The sequence below is a fragment of the Rhinichthys klamathensis genome, unplaced genomic scaffold, assembly GCF_029890125.1.
Source record: "Rhinichthys klamathensis goyatoka isolate OS25496 unplaced genomic scaffold, OSU_Roscu_1.1 h1tg000010l_1, whole genome shotgun sequence".
NCBI classification, from domain to species: Eukaryota; Metazoa; Chordata; class Actinopteri; order Cypriniformes; family Leuciscidae; genus Rhinichthys; species Rhinichthys klamathensis.
Window position 1 is genome coordinate 117,432 of NW_026606563.1, and position 19,297 is coordinate 136,728.

General features: G+C 44.7%; 1 protein-coding gene across 2 annotated transcripts in view; it reads right to left on the bottom strand.

Moving 5' to 3' along the window:
- raf1a (Raf-1 proto-oncogene, serine/threonine kinase a) overlaps positions 1–19,297 on the bottom strand; it is a 42,666-nt gene that overhangs the window by 9,988 nt on the left and 13,381 nt on the right. The window contains exons 6-15 of one of the 2 annotated variants that reach the window (XM_056261165.1): positions 18,690–18,792; positions 16,517–16,541; positions 16,318–16,412; positions 11,402–11,519; positions 11,245–11,329; positions 5,663–5,839; positions 5,512–5,558; positions 2,580–2,698; positions 2,345–2,476; positions 422–556 (exon numbers count right to left, since the gene is read on the bottom strand). In XM_056261165.1, the coding sequence (XP_056117140.1) occupies positions 422–556; positions 2,345–2,476; positions 2,580–2,698; positions 5,512–5,558; positions 5,663–5,839; positions 11,245–11,329; positions 11,402–11,519; positions 16,318–16,412; positions 16,517–16,541; positions 18,690–18,792 (1,036 nt within the window). Of the gene's footprint in view, positions 1–421; positions 557–2,344; positions 2,477–2,579; positions 2,699–5,511; positions 5,559–5,662; positions 5,840–11,244; positions 11,330–11,401; positions 11,520–16,317; positions 16,413–16,516; positions 16,542–18,689; positions 18,829–19,297 lie in introns of both variants that reach the window. The other variant, XM_056261157.1, reaches the window with a different exon arrangement.

The following is a 19,297-nucleotide window of genomic DNA, read 5'->3' on the forward strand; positions in this document are numbered from 1 at the left end:
CCATTAGCACACAGTTTGGCTTGGCGGTGGTCAAGGCGAGATCTCTCTCAGCGCAGCGATAACCCTTCAAAACCACAGGCTGACAGCGGACATGTGTTTGCCAATTTTTATTTATTTATTCTCCGATATCCGGATATGGATATAATTCATACCCTTACTGGGCCCTTACCCAGATGACTTAAACAAGCATGTTGCCAGTACATGGATTAGCCATAAGCAACACATGCACAGAAACAGCTGCGGTTCCGGCGGCGGCAAAAACATCGTTCTGGGCGGCTGCCATCTTTACCTGTTCTGATGTAATCTAATATATATAAATACTCATCTTGGTCATTGCTAAGTATACTGGAAAACAAGCAGCACCTCTATGTCGTCACTGATTTAGTGTGATCTGTGTTTAGTTAAAGGAGAGCACACACACCTGAGGGAAGAGAGGCCTCTCGTCCTTGCACTTCTTGATGCAGTCGGCCACCAGTCTCTTCATGGCCTTAGGACATCTCTTATACAGCTTACTGAGGTCTGGGGACAGATATCCCCGACCTACCATGAAAATGATCTGCATAAAACAGTAAATGCAGAGCTTGAAGCAGAGGAAACACTGATTCAGCGCAGATATTTACTGTAGGACTTCATTAAATAATAGCTAAAGGTCTTATTATGCCCTTTCACGTAGTCTTGATTTTGTTTTTGGGGTGTACTAGAATATGTTTTCACGCTCGATTGTTCAAAAAACGAATTATTTGATCACATATATTACAGCTCCTCTGGAACTGTAATATACATGCATTCAACACATGCATTCTGTGCATGTGTTGTGATTGGCTCGTGTTCGGGAACTGTCCCGCCCCTCCATAACGGCGAGCTCTAGTCAGATGTAAATATTAACAATGCCATCAATTTCAAACCATTCGAGCCGGTTTCAGACCCTGACAATGTTAGCGAACAAGAGGACTGTGCAGAAAAGATTTCAAGCACAGACTTTGCAAGCATGGATTTCACAGGACGTTTCAGAGTGGTGTGTGTTTGTGTTTGAGATAGATTATACATACGATGTTATCCACCATTTAATCGTATTTGTCGGAAAACTAAGATAATACAAACAGTAATCGATCACAAAATCATGGATCATTTTCCTAAGGGGTGGTGAACCGTCTTACAAGAGCAAGAGCTTAAAAAAGCAGAAACACTTCACTTGAAGGGGTGTGCATAAGACTGACATGATATATATCATGAATATGAAGGAGGTTTTATGCATGTTTATGACAACTGTCATTAAGTGTCATTCGCTCAATTATGACATTTTGGTTTATGTCAAGTTGTCATAAAGACATCTCAAACAACCTCATATTTGCATTACAAATATCATAATTGAGCGAATGACACTTAATGACAGATGTCATAAACATGCATAAAACCTCCTTCATATTCATGATTTATATCATGTCAGTCTTATGCACACCCCTTCAAGTGAAGTGTTACCAACAAAGCTCCAGTAAACACTACATCAATACTGTAATGTTAGTTAGCAGGCTAGCGGAGGCTTCATGTTGAGGTAATAATGTTGAGGTTCTCCAGCCTATGTCCAGGGTGTAAAACAGTGACAGCACTCTTCATCATCTCTAATGCAGCTCAGGCCTCGCCAACTTGGTTGCGTATTGCGTGGGTGGAGATTATTTAAATGAGGAACATTATGACTTCATAAGATCCAGAAAAAACACGCAGTAAAATCTTTTTTATGCTCAAACAGCAACATTACACACTAACTAAAGTTGACTGAGTGAAAAAGCATAATAGGACCCCTTTAATGGTCTGTAATAGATAGAAGTTTCTCATAATCTTAACACAATACTGATAAATCTCACAAAAATGGTCAGTCAAAAAACTTTCAGGTCACATTTTGACAAATACAAATAATGATGATTTTTATGACAATTAAGCACACACACATTATTTATTAATACATAAAATGGCCATGTACAGGTAAGTATACATCGTGGCAGTGTACATTTCTACTGATTAAAAAGAAAAAGAAGTCTTGACAGTATTATTTTAATAACTGTAATGGGAACAAGGACTGTGCTTAACTGTTAAGAAAACACACGCGCACACGCACGCACACGCGCACACGACTGAGAGAGATCCATGTTCAGTCATGCTGGGCTAACCATTAGCTGCAGAATAGCTTCATGGTTACTGAAAGGCTTGTAAGGCACTTTGCTGGAGTGTTGTTGCATATAAATGTAATATATTTCAAGTCCTTTCATGACTGCCCTTTCAAGTGAACTATTGAAAAACATGCGTAAACCATGTGGCTTGACCAAGAAAAAAGCCAAGCGTGCGTTACCTGATCTCGGTTGGCTATCTGCGAGTAGGGCAGCTCTCCGGTCATCAACTCAAACAGCACCATGCCATAGGAATACACATCCGACTGGAAACTGTACGGGTTGTTGTCCTGCATTCGGATCACCTCGGGGGCCTGACGGGGAAACAGCACAGGTGTGGGTAAAGGCTCAGTCACAGATGCTTGTTCAAGATGGATTAAAGCCAGCAGAATCGGAGAATTTGAGCACAGCACTGACCATCCATAGAATGGACCCCGAAGGTTGTTCCACCTGTTGAGAACCGGTCCACCTGGCCTTCACAGTGGCCAGGCCAAAGTCCCCAATCTTCACCGCCAGCCCTTCGTGTAAGAAGATGTCTGTGCTGGAGTTAAAGTCAAAGTCGAGCATCTACTGGCAAGAACAGCTCGCTCTGACAGGAGGAAACGGTAGCCATGTTTCTTCAGGCATAAAGACACATTTATGAATCTTTTTTCCCTATGAGCCATTAGAATCATTTTAGATATGAAGGAAAGTAGGGGTTGAGGTTAGGGCTGTCTGGAGGTCAGTGATGTTCATCTGAGTAGTTCTTGTAGATATGGACCTTGCTGTGTCCACATGGGGCGTCATTTTGGAACAGATTTTGTTGCACATAATTGCCATTACACGCATTCAGATTTATGCTCACTGGAAGTACTGGATGATGTCACGCTTTCCTCTACACGCCCTTTGCCAATATGACTATATAAATCAAGTGCTCTTGAGAAAGCCTGTCTGTCCGACGCTCTTCCGCCCCTGGATGTAGACAACCCTTCGTAAAAGATCAAACTATTAGAAATGCATGGCAGTAAGTGGCATAAAAAACATCAAAAAACAATTTGACATTTATTAATTCCCCGGTTTAATAATGCATATGCAAATAGTTTTCTGTTCAAAATGAACACAATCTAAATAATGAGTAAATGCATCATCAATCCTTCCTCTAAAACATGTTTTTGTCTTACCCTGATTCACTATGGTAAGCCTATTAAAAGCATTTGGGTTTTTTACTGCCAGAGGGCCAAAAGTTACATATACCCCTTTTCCACCAACAAGAACCGGGTGCTGGTTCAGAGCCAGAGCCAGAGCTGGTTCGGAGTTGGTTCGACTGACAAGCTTACTAAGAACCGGTTTGCCTTTCCACCGGCTAGAGAGCCACAAAATCCGATCGGTCCGCGCCGCTCCGATGCATCTCGAACAAGCCATCAACAATAACGGACGTTGCGTTACTATGGATGCTCATGGGTTTGGAAAAATACATCAGAATCCAACGCGTTTGTGCAGCTCGCCGTAACTTACATAGACGGATATTATATTCAAGCTGCTATTAGCTCGACTAGCTGCTATTTAAAAATGGCGGTCACACGGTAATCCCGCCCCCAGTCCCTGACGCAAGCGGTTCTTACTTGGCTCTGTTCTAGACCAGCAATGATTTGGTGCTACTTAAGAACCACTTTTCCTGGTTCGGAGCTGGTGCTTTGCGTGTGGAAAAACAAAGAACCGAATTGAAACTAGGCTCCGGCTCCGAACCAGCACCAGCTCTGCCTTGGTGGAAAAGGGGTAATAGAGTACTTGAAGCATTACGATATAACCAGGGTTTAAAATGAACATCCGACAACTAGTCAAGTGCGAGTGAAAATCAACCATAACGGGTAACAGGCAGCATTCATGTCACTACTACATTTTTAACAATCAAACTGCATAATATTCCTAGATATATTAAAATGTTAGCAGTGAATGACAATCAGGTTTATTCTGATATGTTTGTTTTGGCTAGTAGAAGTTCTGAATCGTCAGTAAAACATTTAGCAGTCAAAAGTGGCTGTCGTGAGTAAAAGATAATTTCAGATGCTTACATCGCAGCTTGAGTTGAGACCTATAAAGTTCATGGTATCGGTACTAAGGGTGTCACGATTTCGATATTAAATCGAAATCGATCGAAATTAATTCAATGGTATCGAAATCGAAATAAAAAATGGTATCGTCGATACTGCCACGCCCCATGTCGCGTCCGTGATGGAAAGTTCGGATCGTTTTACAGACTCTATTGTTCAATCTCGTTCATCAAAATTAACTAAACTTTTTTTCTAGTCATTTCAGGGGCTTTAAATGTTATACTATTAACATGCAAATTCCCCGAACATTAAGAAGATGTACATAATGAATGCAGTGAAAAATAATTTACACTACAGGGAACAAATAATTACTTTACCTTCCGAGTCTTTTGTTCATTTGTCGCGTGACAGAGGGAATGAACAGATCGTTTATGATGAATGACTCATTCATGATGAACGACTAGTCACGGTGCGGAAAACAAAACACCTGTTGAAAGGCTGCGAGTCCTCTAACTGACACATCATGGCAACTGCAGATATCGAAGACCCATCAACGGAACTTGAACACCCTCCTGCTTCTCTGAAGTCGCCGGTGTGGAGGTATTTTGGATTTGCAGTGCGGTATGTTGACAACGTTCGCGTTGTCGACAAAAAAGCCACAGTTTGCAAGCTCTGCTATGTGCGTGTACCATATATAAATACGGAGAGAGACATTCAAAGCTTCATTCTAAAACCCCAATAGAAGCCTTAATAAAGTTATTGTTACATTTATGATGTTACTTGTTTTTGTTATATTTTAAATTTGGCAATGGTGTAGTGTACATTGTGAACAAATTTATATTGCATAATGCATAAACGTGTAGTCTAAAAATTGCATAGCAATCTGCGCTTTAATTTTTTTTTTTAAATCGAGAATCGAATCGAATCGTGACCTTAGAATCGAAAACTTAATCGAATCGAGGATTTGGAGAATCGTGACACCCCTAATCGGTACCGTACATTGATACAAGTTAACTGAAATATTCAAAGTTTTGCTGTCATTCAAATATTCAATGTCATAAGCATTGCAAACATTGACAAAACCTGGGACTTCCTTTATAGGCACAAGCCAACCATGTGTAAAGCCAGCCAATCAGAGCTTGTGATTTTGGATTTTTTTGTGCAATATGTATGAGATGTATGAGATATGTATGAGATGCTCCAACAGTGGACAGAGACTGAGTGCTGTAGCTGTGACTAGCTAAACAGCTAAAACCACCACATCTGCCTTTAGACCTAAGCAAAAGTGGAGAGGAAATGATGTCACATAAAAAGGATACTGTTTGATTTCATGTCACGGTGGATGATGTTTTTTGCGTGTAGATAGCTGTGAGAGAAAGCAAACATCATAAATAACTGTTGAGACATTCACAATGAAGTGATACACACTCGAGGAAGGTGAATCCCTCAATCCCGGGACGTGACACTCACTCCATGCCCTGAGCAGTCTGTCTCGCGATATCTATCAGCTGAAACATCTGGAAGTTGGTCTCTTGCACATGGAGGTGTTTATAGAGACTGCTGCCTTCACACCACTGCGTTACTATCGCAAGGTTGTCTTTTGTCATGTAGCCCATGAACAATAGGATGTTGACATGTCTGGTTTTCCTGTTGGCAGAAAAAAGACAACAGGACACAACAATTCAATGCATCAAACGCAAATGTGCTGCTTATGCAATGCAATAGTGGTGAGCAGTGTGGCCAAAATCTTAAATCATGTACATGTGTGACAGCGCAACGCTTCTAGGTTGTACGTCACACACATCACACACATGACCAGCGTCGGCCAATAGTGAGCCAACATGTGACGTACGACCCAGAAGCGCTGCGCTGTTACACTACGGGAACTCACTCGAGGCCCACAGAGAAGGAAATGAATAGTTGAATAAAGTCGTTATTTTTGTTTGTTTTTTGCGCACAAAAGGTATTCTCGTCGCTTGATAAACTTAAGATTGAGCCACTGTAGTCACTCGGACTATTTTAACAATGTCTTTAATAACTTTTCTGGGCCGGCCAGTTTTAATCCCTTAGAAGCCTATGGAGGAGTGATCCAGCTCTCAGATTTAATCAGAAATATCTTAATTTGTGTTCCGAAGATGAACGAAAGTCTTACGGGGTTGGAACAACATGAGGGAGAGTAATTACTGACAGAGTTTACATTTTGGGGAGAACTATCCCTTTAAATGGTCTTAACCACAAATGACTGGTCAGGAAATTAGCAAGAATTTAGCAAATGCACTCCTGAGAGCATATGTGCCACCATTAGCTTGTTAACTTTTGCTGCAGTAAATTGTTCAGGACAATGCTGAAAAGGTTAACAAATTAAACCTCATAATCCTAGTAAACTATCATCACAATAATCAATATAATTATCGCATGATCATAATAATGAAAATTGCATGTTAACAGGAGTTTGCTCATGTCAAGTAAACATCTTACTGCGATTAAGTCCTAACTCTAATTGTTGGAAATAATTGCATTATTGGTGCACATGTAAACGTAGCCAATGTTCTCTAGAAGTGAAAAGTACATCACAGAGCAAACAGGACACTGACATCGCGCCGACAAACAAGACAGAGCAGGCAACTGTGGTATAAAACAAAGACAAATTCTGTCATTTTTTAAATTCAAACAATAAATACCATAACCATCATTCATATAGTGTCTGATCATTTGTTAATTTGTTATTTGCCCGTTTATTGAGTGAAAACGTCAGTTACACGTGTAACTGTGGTTCCTGTGAATTCCAGATGACCGCCAGATGCCGTGCAAACACTACTGGATCATCACAGCATTAGACAGATAGGTTGAGAAAATATACCAACAAAGTCGTGTAGTAGGGCTGTCAAAATAGTTGAAAAGATAAATTAATTTTTTTTTCTTAAACAGTAGCAAAATTCGAATTATATTCGAATTCTAAAGGCAATACTTAATGTTAAGAGGAAAAAAGTACTGTATTGTCTCCTATGCCCAAAAGAGGGCGCAAGTGAGCGCAATAACCAAATATAAACCAAATCAAGCATCACATCTTTTATTGAAAAGAAATGATATTCACTTTATAAAGTGCATTAACTTTTGAAACAATTGTTCCGAGAGTGGGTAACATGGCCTACCGAGACATGGCCCACCGAGACTGGTTAACATGGCCTACCGAGAGCGGGTAACATGGCCCATCGAGAGCGGGTAACATGGCCCACCGAGAGCGGGTAACATGGCCTACCGAGACTGGTTAACATGGCCCACCGAGAGCGGGTAACATGGCCCATCGAGAGCGGGTAACATGGCCCACCGAGAGCGGGTAACATGGCCTACCGAGAGCGAGTAACATGGCCTACCGAGAGCGGGTAACATGGCCTACCGAGAGCGGGTAACATGGCCTACCGAGAGCGGGTAACATGGCCTACCGAGAGCGAGTAACATGGCCTACCGAGAGCGGGTAACATGGCCTACCGAGAGCGGGTAACATGGCCTACCGAGAGCGGGTAACATGGCCTACCAAGACTGGTTAACATGGCCCACCGAGAGCGGGTAACATGGCCCATCGAGAGCGAGTAACATGGCCTACCGAGAGCAGGTAACATGGCCTACCAAGACTGGTTAACATGGCCCATCGAGAGCGAGTAACATGGCCTACCGAGAGCGAGTAACATGGCCTACCGAGAGCGAGTAAAATGGCCCACCGAGAGCGAGTAACATGGCCCACCGAGAGCGAGTAACATGGCCTACCGAGAGCGAGTAACATGGCCTACCGAGAGCGGGTAACATGGCCTACCGAGAGCGAGTAACATGGTCTACCGAGAGCGAGTAACATGGCCTACCGAGAGCGAGTAACATGGCCTACCGAGAGCGGGTAACATGGTCTACCGAGAGCGAGTAACATGGCCTACCGAGAGCGAGTAACATGGCCTACCGAGAGCGAGTAAAATGGCCCACCGAGAGCGAGTAACATGGCCCACCGAGAGCGAGTAACATGGCCTACCGAGAGCGGGTAACATGGCCTACCGAGAGCGGGTAACATGGCCTACCGAGAGCGAGTAAAATGGCCCACCGAGAGCGGGTAACATGGCCTACCGAGAGCGAGTAACATGGCCTACCGAGAGCGAGTAACATGGCCTACCGAGAGCGAGTAACATGGCCTACCGAGAGCGAGTAAAATGGCCCACCGAGAGCGGGTAACATGGCCTACCGAGAGCGAGTAACATGGCCCACCGAGAGCGAGTAAAATGGCCCACCGAGAGCGGGTAACATGGCCTACCGAGAGCGAGTAACATGGCCTACCGAGAGCGGGTAACATGGCCTACCGAGAGCGAGTAAAATGGCCCACCGAGAGCGGGTAACATGGCCTACCGAGAGCGAGTAAAATGGCCCACCGAGAGCGGGTAACATGGCCTACCGAGAGCGAGTAACATGGCCTACCGAGAGCGGGTAACATGGCCCACCGAGACTGGTTAACATGGCCTACCGAGAGCGAGTAACATGGCCTACCGAGAGCGGGTAACATGGCCCACCGAGACTGGTTAACATGGCCCACCGAGATCGGTTAATATGGCCCACCGAGAGCGGTTAACATGGCCCACCGAGACCGGTTAACATGGCCCACCGAGACCGGTTAACATGGCCCGCCGAGAGCGGGTAACATGGCCCACTGAGAGAGGGTAACATGGCCCACCGAGACCGGTTAACATGGCCCACCGAGATCGGGTAACATGGCCCACCGAGATCGGGTAACATGGCCCGAGATTGGACCATGTTACCGAGACTGTGGGCTGCTGTTAAAAATATTTAGTCTAGGCTAGACTAAGATACAACATATAACACGTATAACCTGTTCAGCGGAGCCAATATCTGTATCTATAGCAGTGCCGTAACTTGAAAATAAAGTGGGTGGGAGAGGAGTGTGTGTGAGTGTGTGTGTGTGTGTGTGTGTGTGTGTGTGGGGGGGGGGGGGGTGCTAATACAATCCTATATCAGATATGTACAATAATGTTACATTTCAATAGTACATTGAGATTAATTTATTGACATAGAAGCCATGTTTAAAATGATAGTTTCATCCTTAAAAATAAAATCTACTATAATACAATATAGTGTAAGTCCCGAGACTCTTCAAGTCACTGAATAAATATATACCGTAAATCCGCTTGGACTTTATGCGTGCCCTTATGGTCTGGGGGTAGAGCTTTCCTTACAGAGGTCCTAATCTGCCCTCGTATCGTTTTTCCCCCCTTCTCATTAAAACCAAAGATGTTCATCAGTCATTGTATATCAGGAGCAGTGACACGTTTGTGTACAATCAGTTCTCGGGTGCGTAGAACTAAAGAAAGATGTCAGCCAAGTAGCAAACTGAAAAACTGCAATCAAACCAAAACAAGTCTATCAAACGTGCATCTTTAACTTTACTTATGCATGTGAAAAAAATGTGCAAAGTGTTTTAAAAATAGAAGCTACTTTTTTGTGCTATTTTTGTTTTTGTTTAGTAATATACTTTTTTTAGATTTGTATTCTTGAAATTGGTTTTAGTATTTCCCCCTCACTGATTAAGCTCAGCTGGTGACAATTTGTAATTGTGGTTACAAAAGAGTGATGTGATGTTCTATGAGCACTGAAGAAAGCGTGGGCTGAAACGTCTGCTCTCTGGTCTATTTTTAACACACTTTGCACATTTTTTCACATGCATAAGTAAAGTTAAAGATTTGATGGTCTTTTTTTGGTCTGATTGCATTTTTTCAGTGTGCGGGCAATTTCGACTACTGGTTGAAAACATTTTTTTTTTTATGGGCTTTAAATTACATTCACTTACAATTACAGTTACTGTATAATAATGAGATGGTTGGTAAAATCATATTTTTAACTATTAACAACTTAGGTCTTCATTCAGTAGTAGTCCTAACAATTTTATTACACAGTTTTTTATTAACAGAATTCGGACAGGATTAGCTTTACAAGGGTAGATGGAGTAATGTTATTTTACCACAGGACGTCTGTAATAATAATGGCCAATTCACGGGATAAGAGATTTCCGTAAACCAGCAGAAGTGGGAGAGTAACTCGATTTACACACCGCCATCACTCCTGTCGTCATGTGTGTGTTACGCTGCTTCCTGATATCACCTGCGCAAACACATATAACCTATATTTATATATATAAAACAGCTATGTCCGGTCGAACGATGTATTAATTTAATTCAGAATTGATTATGTTGGTAATAGGCACTTATTTAACGCTAAAAGAAGTTTCATGCCTCTAAATGCTTTCGACTTTATTTTTGATCTGAATGGTGGCTGAGACCTAGTCTCAGATTTAGGAACCTTTTATGAATAACACTTATTCATAAGTCTAGGAATTAGAGTAAAATTACGTCATCATTAGAATTTTGACACACTCAAGACACATAATTTCACTCAGAGTGGCTTTATACATGCGGCCCCTGGACGTTTCGACCATTTAATGCCACATTTTAGACTGTGTATTAGATCCTATGAACGGAAAGCGGCGAATATAATGTACTACAGTAATGCACATTGATTAATCAGTGATCAAACGCTAACGACAAACGTGTAAAATACTAAAGCATGAATATTCTATCAGCATTGCAGGACACTCACCCCAAATTTTTTTACCATGATTATTTATAATGATGAGTCTGGCAACAAGGAAAAAACAGCTTCACATTATATAATACATGAGTTATGTGGGTCGCTGATCATTTTCAACATGCTCTTAACAATTATGGAGAAAATCAACCCAATTTTGTCAACAATTTTACAAGCAATTGCTCTCCTGTGTGTTTGCAATCAATCAGAAGACTAGTGGTGTTAAATGTTACAGTAAGTTACATTGTACTGGCACTCAAAGGAACTATCATTAAACCATTAAATGAGTACATGGGGCAAGAATATTCATTTCTGGGTAAGCAATTACTGTAATATGCCAATCCACACAGCCATGGCCACTGCTCTAAAGCCCTCCCTCATGACCTCAGGGCAGGTAGCAGTCATCGTCCGCATCTCACCTGAGAACTGCCACCTCGTTGCGGAAGGCCTGGAACTGCTCCGGGGTGGGGTTGGTGACCTTCAGTATCTTCACAGCCACATCTCCTACAGCGAGTCACAGCGCAAGTTAACCGGGGCATTAGAGACTGAAGCTGGCGGGGTTAAACCGATGCTTACCGTGCCATTTCCCTTTGTATACGGTCCCGAAGGAGCCGGAGCCGATGCGGCTCAGCAGCATCACCTCGCTAGCCTCGATCTCCCAGTAATAGCTGGAGTCTCTCTTATCCCGCGGCCGCTAAAAAACAATAACTGTTGTTAGCACTTAAAGGGGTCATGGGCTGGTTATAAAAAGAACATTATTTTGTGTATTTTAATGGTTTAATGCAATGTGTTTACGTGGTTTTAGGTTAAAAAAGTCATTATTTTACACATACTGCACATTATTGTTGCTCCTCTATGCCCCGCCTTTCTGAAACGCGTTGATTTTTACAAAGCTCATCGTTCTGAAAAGCGCGGTGTGCTCTGATTGGCCAGCGATCCACGGCATTGTGATTGGCCCAAAAACCTTAAGCGTGTGACGGAAATGTCACGCCTGTTACCATATTTGAAGCATCAGCTCCCAAAGCAATAATGACAGGTGATAATGTCGTTTCTACCTTATCAATTTGAGCCCGAATCTGATCCGGGAAATGCAGATGACCGAAGCTGATCCATCAACTTTGCCAGCGCGACTGGACCAGATCGTATCAGATTGGTAAGGTTTTATTTCATTGGGGACATAATTACTGATTATAATGACTTATACTGTCTTGTGCTCTCGCAGGTTCTGGAAACTATTTGGGTTGTACTGTTCTGGATCAGTGTTGTAAATAAAGCTTAACCACTGTTTTCTAATTGTGTCCTCTTTTGTAAGGCGGAAAACAACGGAAAACACTGCGTCTCCACAACATGGCGGCACCAATAACAGAGCGAGAATAAAAGTCACGCCTTCTGTCTTAGCGTGTGCATTTGGGCGGTGTGAAACTCTACACACGCACACACACACACACACACACACACTGACGTAGATCTGTGGAGGCGTGTTTAATGAACGAAGTGTTTTAGGAAGGCTTGGCTGAGCCTTAACTTTTACAAAGAATATCTCTTTAGGCTTGACACTTTGAGCTTTGTTACACTGCAGATCTTATACTTACACTAACAGCTCCATAACACACTAAAGAAGAAGGAAAACTAGAAACCGCATCATATGACCCCTTTAAAACAGTCATATTTGAAGTACAATTGTACAGAATACATCATTGTAGTATTTTAAATGTATTAAAATGCAATAAACAAGATGTCAGTTCAGAGCCAGTAGCAGTGGGTGCTGGGATGGCGTGAGTGTCAGTGTTACACAGTCCCTTTCACCACATGAAGTGATGCGCACGGTGTTTGGCGTTCAGGTGAAGATGATGACGTCATCTGAATGATTATGATCTAGTCGGTTGGTGTGGCGAGCAGGACGAGGCCGAGTGATGTGAGAGATGCGAGACCGGTGCGTCTCACAGGTGTCGCTCATTCCCACTCACGCCACCGGCCTCGCGCCGCTCTCACGCCACCGGCCTCGCGCCGCTCTCACGTCACTCGGCCTCGCGCCGCTCTCACACCACCGGCCTCGCGCCGCTCTCACGTCACTCGGCCTCGCGCCGCTCTCACGCCACCGGCCTCGCGCCGCTCTCACGCCACCGGCCTCGCGCCGCTCTCACGTCCCTCGGCCTCGCGCCGCTCTCACACCACCGGCCTCGAGCCGCTCTCACGCCACCGGCCTCGCGCCGCTCTCACACCACCGGCCTCGCGCCGCTCTCACGCCACCGGCCTCGCGCCGCTCTCACGCCACCGGCCTCGCGCCGCTCTCACGCCACCGGCCTCGCGCCGCTCTCACGCCACCGCCCTCGCGCCGCTCTCACGCCACCGGCCTCGCGCCGCTCTCACACCACCGGCCTCGCGCCGCTCTCACGCCACCGGCCTCGCGCCGCTCTCACGCCACCGGCCTCGCGCACCGCTCTCACACCACCGGCCTCGCGCCGCTCTCACGCCACCGGCCTCGCGCGCCGCTCTCACGCCACCGGCCTCGCGCCGCTCTCACGCCACTCGGCCTCGCGCACGCCACCGGCCTCGCGCCGCTCTCACGCCACCGGCCTCGCGCGCCGCTCTCACGCCACCGGCCTCGCGCCGCTCTCACGCCACCGGCTCTCACGCCACCGGCCTCGCGCGCCGCTCTCACGCCACCGGCCTCGCACCGCTCTCACGTCACTCGGCCTCGCGCCGCTCTCACGCCACCGGCCTCGCGCCCCTCTCACGCCACCGGCCTCGCGCCGCTCTCACGCCACCGGCCTCGCGCCGCTCTCACGCCACCGGCTCTCACGCCACCGGCCTCGCGCGCCGCTCTCACGCCACCGGCCTCGCACCGCTCTCACGTCACTCGGCCTCGTGCCGCTCTCACGCCACCGGCCTCGCGCCCCTCTCACGCCACCGGCCTCGCACCGCTCTCACGTCCCTCGGCCTCGCGCCGCTCTCACGCCACCGGCTCTCACGCCACCGGCTCTCACGCCACCGGCTCTCACGCCACCGGCCTCGCACCGCTCTCACGGCACCGGCCTCGCGCCGCTCTCACGCCACCGGCCTCGCGCCGCTCTCACGCCACCGGCATCGTCCTGCTCACCACAGTTGAAAACAGGCTTTTGTCTGCGATGTCTCTTGGTGTCGTTCACAGGAGTGGACTTCTCTTTGGCCCTGTTTACACCTGGTAATAAGAAGTGTTTTCCTCAAGTGGATAGTACAGGTCAAGCAAGTACAGGTGAGAAGGGGGTCTACACTGTTTATAGCTTGTCAGCTTTCAACCACTTTAATAACTGTATACAACAAAGATGAACCGGAGTATAACGCTGTTTTCTTCTAGATCTGCTGTACAGCAGAAACAAACTCTGTTGCATTATTTTCCTGTTATCACTGTGAAGCTGCTTTGATACACTCAGTATTGTGAAAAGCACTTTCATAGGTAGTCGACAACGCTTTTGACCAGATTGCTTTCATAGTGTAGATGCGCATGTGACCCTTTCAACCCGATCACGTCATGTGTGGCGTATCGCAGAGCTAGTGCAAGATGAACATTTGTTGTTAAAAAGTATATATATGTTTATTCTTTTTTAGAAAATGGCGGATGGTTTGTCTAGATCAGACTCTTATTCCTCGGCTGGATCGTGTCGAGACTTTGAAGCTGCACTGAAACTCACATCTGGACCTTCGACCCGTTGGACCCCATTGAAGTCACTATATGGAGAAACATCCTAGTTTCAGTTTCAATGTTTTAATTAAATGATTTGATTATAATTTGATTAAATGATTGGTGTCATGTGCTGTGAGTTCACCCTTGCAAGGCTCACTATTGGCTGATTCAGAGGTTGAGGGCGGCCATCATTGTAGTCCTTAGCTCACAGCACTTCAGTCCCACTTCAGTCAGCACTTAAGGATCAGCCTTCGACTTTGCTGAAAGTTGCTTTTAGCTTCTTTATAAACATCTCCTACTCTTAGACTAATCCTACTTTTCACTAAGAATGTTTTGACACTCAAGTCAAAGCTTAAGACTATTCTTAAGAGCATTTCTGAGAAGCTTTATACAGACGGCCCCAGGTGTAAACTGTAATGCTGACCACTTGTGATGGGACCATTGAAAACACATCTTAATACCAGGTATAATACCGTTACCAGGGCGTTTATCACTATGATACACTTACGAAAATTAACCATGGTTTTACTACAAATAAAACCAAAAAAACATGGTTATTATAGTTAAACCATGGTATCTACAAATTAACTATGGTTTTACTACACTAACCATAGTTTAACCATAGTAAAATGTAGTTGTAAATGTGGTTATAGAAATGGTAAAATGGAAAAGAGGCCGTACTATGCATATATTGTTTATTTTTGCACAGACGCGTTTCGGCGTGTGAGCAAAAATAAACAATATATGCATAGTGCAGCCTCTTTTCCATTTTATATGTTATATTTTAGGCCAGCACTCTTAAAATTCATCAGTATATACATTGAGTGAAGCCTGCTCCTATCCTCACTGAATTATAGAAATGGTAATCAATCTGCCAACAAACTATGGTTACTACACTTTTACTATAATAAAACCATGGTTAATTTCCATAAGTAAGAGAATGGGCTTGTGAAACTGCTGAGTCCGGATGGGCTCCTGTAACTGCTAACATCTGCATGCCACGGGTTAGGTCGAAACCTGAGCGCTTTGCCTCCGCTTATAAGCACTGTCCACTGACATCAGTGTTGTGCCTGAACGCGTTCATTGAACGATAGTTCATGAACTCGTTCATATTTTGGGCGAACGTGAACTGAACGTACTGTATTACTGCCTGATGAATGTTACTGTGAACGCGTTCATTCTGGTGTCTGTGAACGCACGCTCTCTCAGTTTAACTTCGTTCAATAGGGTGCCAGATATCTATAGAGTCTTCCAGGCGAAAACCCGGCTAAAACACATGAAAACAGGCCTTAATATGTAGCGAAAAAAACACTCAATCTGGCAACACCAGCCACCAGTGTCGCACCGCGGCCGCCGCATGCGTCATCAAGACAATAAGCAGCATGAGCTCGACAAAGCAGCGAGGAGGCGTCGCATCGTATGATCAGTTTTAAGACAAGGTCGGTGAGGATGGGAAAAATCGTACATTTCTGTGCACACTTTGCCCGCCGATAAAATAATTGCTGTAGTGGTTGTACGTATATGGGTTGTGGCAATAATTTAAAAAACAAAATAGCTCGCAGCAACATATGGAAAAAAATAACTTTGAACTAGTTCATTTTTGGGAACCGTGAACTTAGTTCAAAATTGCAAAGTATGAACTATGAACTGAACTAGTTCATTTTAAAATTTCCCAACGCTGACTGACATGTTTCTAAACTACAATGTTCCTCTGGCCTGAAGACTGCAGCACGACACATGTATAATCCTGCAGAAGACGTACCCGATTCTTCTCTTCCGAGCTTCAGCACTATTGTGTACAGAGCAAGCAGAAGAAGAGTTGGCTTACGATGGTGAGCTTCTCCTGAGTGCGCTCCCTCGCGGCCGCGCTGGGGACGGCGGGCTGGGTCCGGGCCGTGGGGCTCTGAGCCGGAGAACCGCCAGCTGAAGACACACGGGAAACTCATATATACATCACCCATACTCATGCCATGACTAAACCACAGCACAGACATTCACATCAGTCTGCTCCGATGTCTCATTCTCACCTGAGCTGTGAACACGCATGGCATCCTAGATGAAACGCAAACAGAAGAAAACAATATCAAGAAACAACACACAACTGTTCAATCTTTTCAGTCTGCAAGACAGAAGCGTGTTGCTTGAGCAGTTTACACAATCTCCTGTAGTGTTGCTAAAGTTATGATGTTATGACAACTAGGCTGATCATTATCAACACTTACGATCCTCAAACTCCCTTCTTAATGTTCTTTAGAGTGGCTTTTTGAGAACACACTACATGAAAGTCATATTTCAATGCACAGAACAGAAGCAAAAGAAGAACGTTTTAGAGCTTGCTAAGACAGACACCATGTCTGATCAGTTTTTCTCTGACCCCACCGCTGTCACAATATCCCTGCTGTTCATCACAGCAGCTGACCCGGAGACTGTGGGTCCGGGTCAGTATATAAACTGTATAAAACTTTCACAGAAATGTTAATTAGAAATGTTATAATCCTTCCAACGCAATAGCAGGCTTCAGCGCAGCATGAGTGTGTCGTGTGTGTGTGTATTGTGGAGCAGGCTTCAGCGCAGCACGAGTGTGTGTTCAGGCACAGCCACTCACAGACTGACCCAGCTCACTCACACACACTGCGGCCTCAGGGTGTCCCGCCTGCACACCGTCTGCTTATCTCCCAATCAGGGCTTCATTTATTACAGTGGTGCATCGTCTTCTTGGTTCGGTTCGCTTTCACAACGCAACACTTCAATGCATAGCATACCAATGTGTTTATTTCAAGCCACATGTGAGTTAAGCTGTCCTCTTATTGGCCAGTTTCCTCTGCTTCATCCATCAAGATGGACTGACGAGTTCGCTCCGCAAGCTTTTCGTGGTTTTATCTGTATCTGTCAAGACACACCAAACACTTATACAACTGTATATGCATGCTCAGTTAGAGCGGGAATCAAGGCTTCGTCGGGACAACATTCTGGCAACGCATGGAGAAGATCACTTCCACAATATTTAAAGATGAAGAGGCTTCTCTTTGGTTTTCAACTGCGATAACTAATGTGCAGAATCACAGAATCAGACACTGCTGCTCTTTATATAGCACATTTCCCGTTATGAATTATGATAGCGCTTAGTTCGTTGGTCCGTTATAGGGCGATTGCTTTCTCACAGGGTTCGTACAGTACTGTCAAATTAAATTCCAGGACTTTTTGGTTTTCTAAAGGACTTCAATTAGAGATCTCACTTATCAAACAATATCTTTATTATCTTTCAACTTAAAAAGGTAAATAGATAAACAAAAATAAACCAATAAAACTAAATGGTACAAATAAAGTGCAGCTGATGCGATGACTGTGGCAACTTTCACCACTGAAAGGATACGATGACAAAGATATCGCTTTCCTTATTCAAACTGATTTTTTCCCCCATGAATATATGATTGAGCTGAAGAACAAAAGCTGTATCATATACTTGGATATTTATTAGCAATATCACACTCATAGCTGTGTGAAATGGCTCTATATATCAGACGGGCTGCAGCGTTCATTTTGTGTGAAAGGATATATTGTCTTTCAATAATTCAAGCGTTTTTCAAGTACCTGTTCATAAATATGGCTGTTTTCTAGGATTTTCCAAGACTTAAATTTCAAAAAGTCAAATTCAAGCATTTTAAGCAACTTGTGGGAACCCTGTTTCCCAGCTCGACCGAGCCGCCCCAGAGGTGGTGTAAGTCGGGCCGAGACGCCCTCGTTCAGCCGATCTCGGAGCGATGGTTTCTGTGCGGATCCAAGCGTGATTGCCGTGTTCATACGCGTCTCAACGAACCGAACCAAAGAGAAAACGAGCCAGGCTCTGAAACAAACAGGTGAGAAAGCCCTTCACCTCAGGCAGTGTGAGAGAGCTTCTGTCAGTCAAGCACTACCTCACGCCTGGCAGCGTTAGACACCGAGCAGAAGAAAACACCTACTCTTCTCTTCAGACAACACTGCTGATGGCACCAGGAGCTCGCAGACGTGTCTGGCTACTCACAGCACGGTACAACAACATGACAGAGAACACGGAAGAAACAGTGGAGGGAAAGAGAGGAGAACAGCAAATCCAATCAATGTGTATAGGAGCTTGAGAGTTTGACAGCTGTCACACACACAGATGGAAGTAGCGCTGAAGAGATGTGGAGCGAGACAGGAGTGTGTGTGGTGCGTGCTCACCTGGATCTGGCTGGTGTGTACGGGCAGGGTTGTGCTGAGCATGTTGACGTTGGGTGTGGAGGTGGAGCGCAGTCTGGGTGTCAGAGCTGAAGGGCTGGAGTAACTGAACACATGAGGGTTTGAGCTAATGGAAACACTACTGCATATACACGGACAGGGCTCTGCTAAAGAGGACCCTGGCAGTATCGAGAAACAAGAACATCACAGACACTAGGGGATGGGGGAACTTGGAGACAAACAGCAAGTTTCATTTCAATTTATTACTCAAATTTCATAAAGCAAAATCCCACTAGATGGCCTTACCAAAAACACACTATATGTCATAGGTCCAATAATCCACAAATGAAATTTAAAGAGCTCGCATAAAACCAAAACTAGATTCCTAGATTTTCCTGAAGAAAACTTTAGTGGCGTCTACCCCAGCAAAACCACCGGTCCATGTGTTCTGAGTGTTTGCTGAACGGGCCAAGCCAACATATATTGCTTGGGTCTCTTATTTAATCCATGTATATTTTCTTTTTTATTGTACTATCCACCAGGCAAAAGGTAAATCTGATTGCCAAGGGAAGTAATAGCACCTCTCAACACAAATTATTATTGAAGTATGT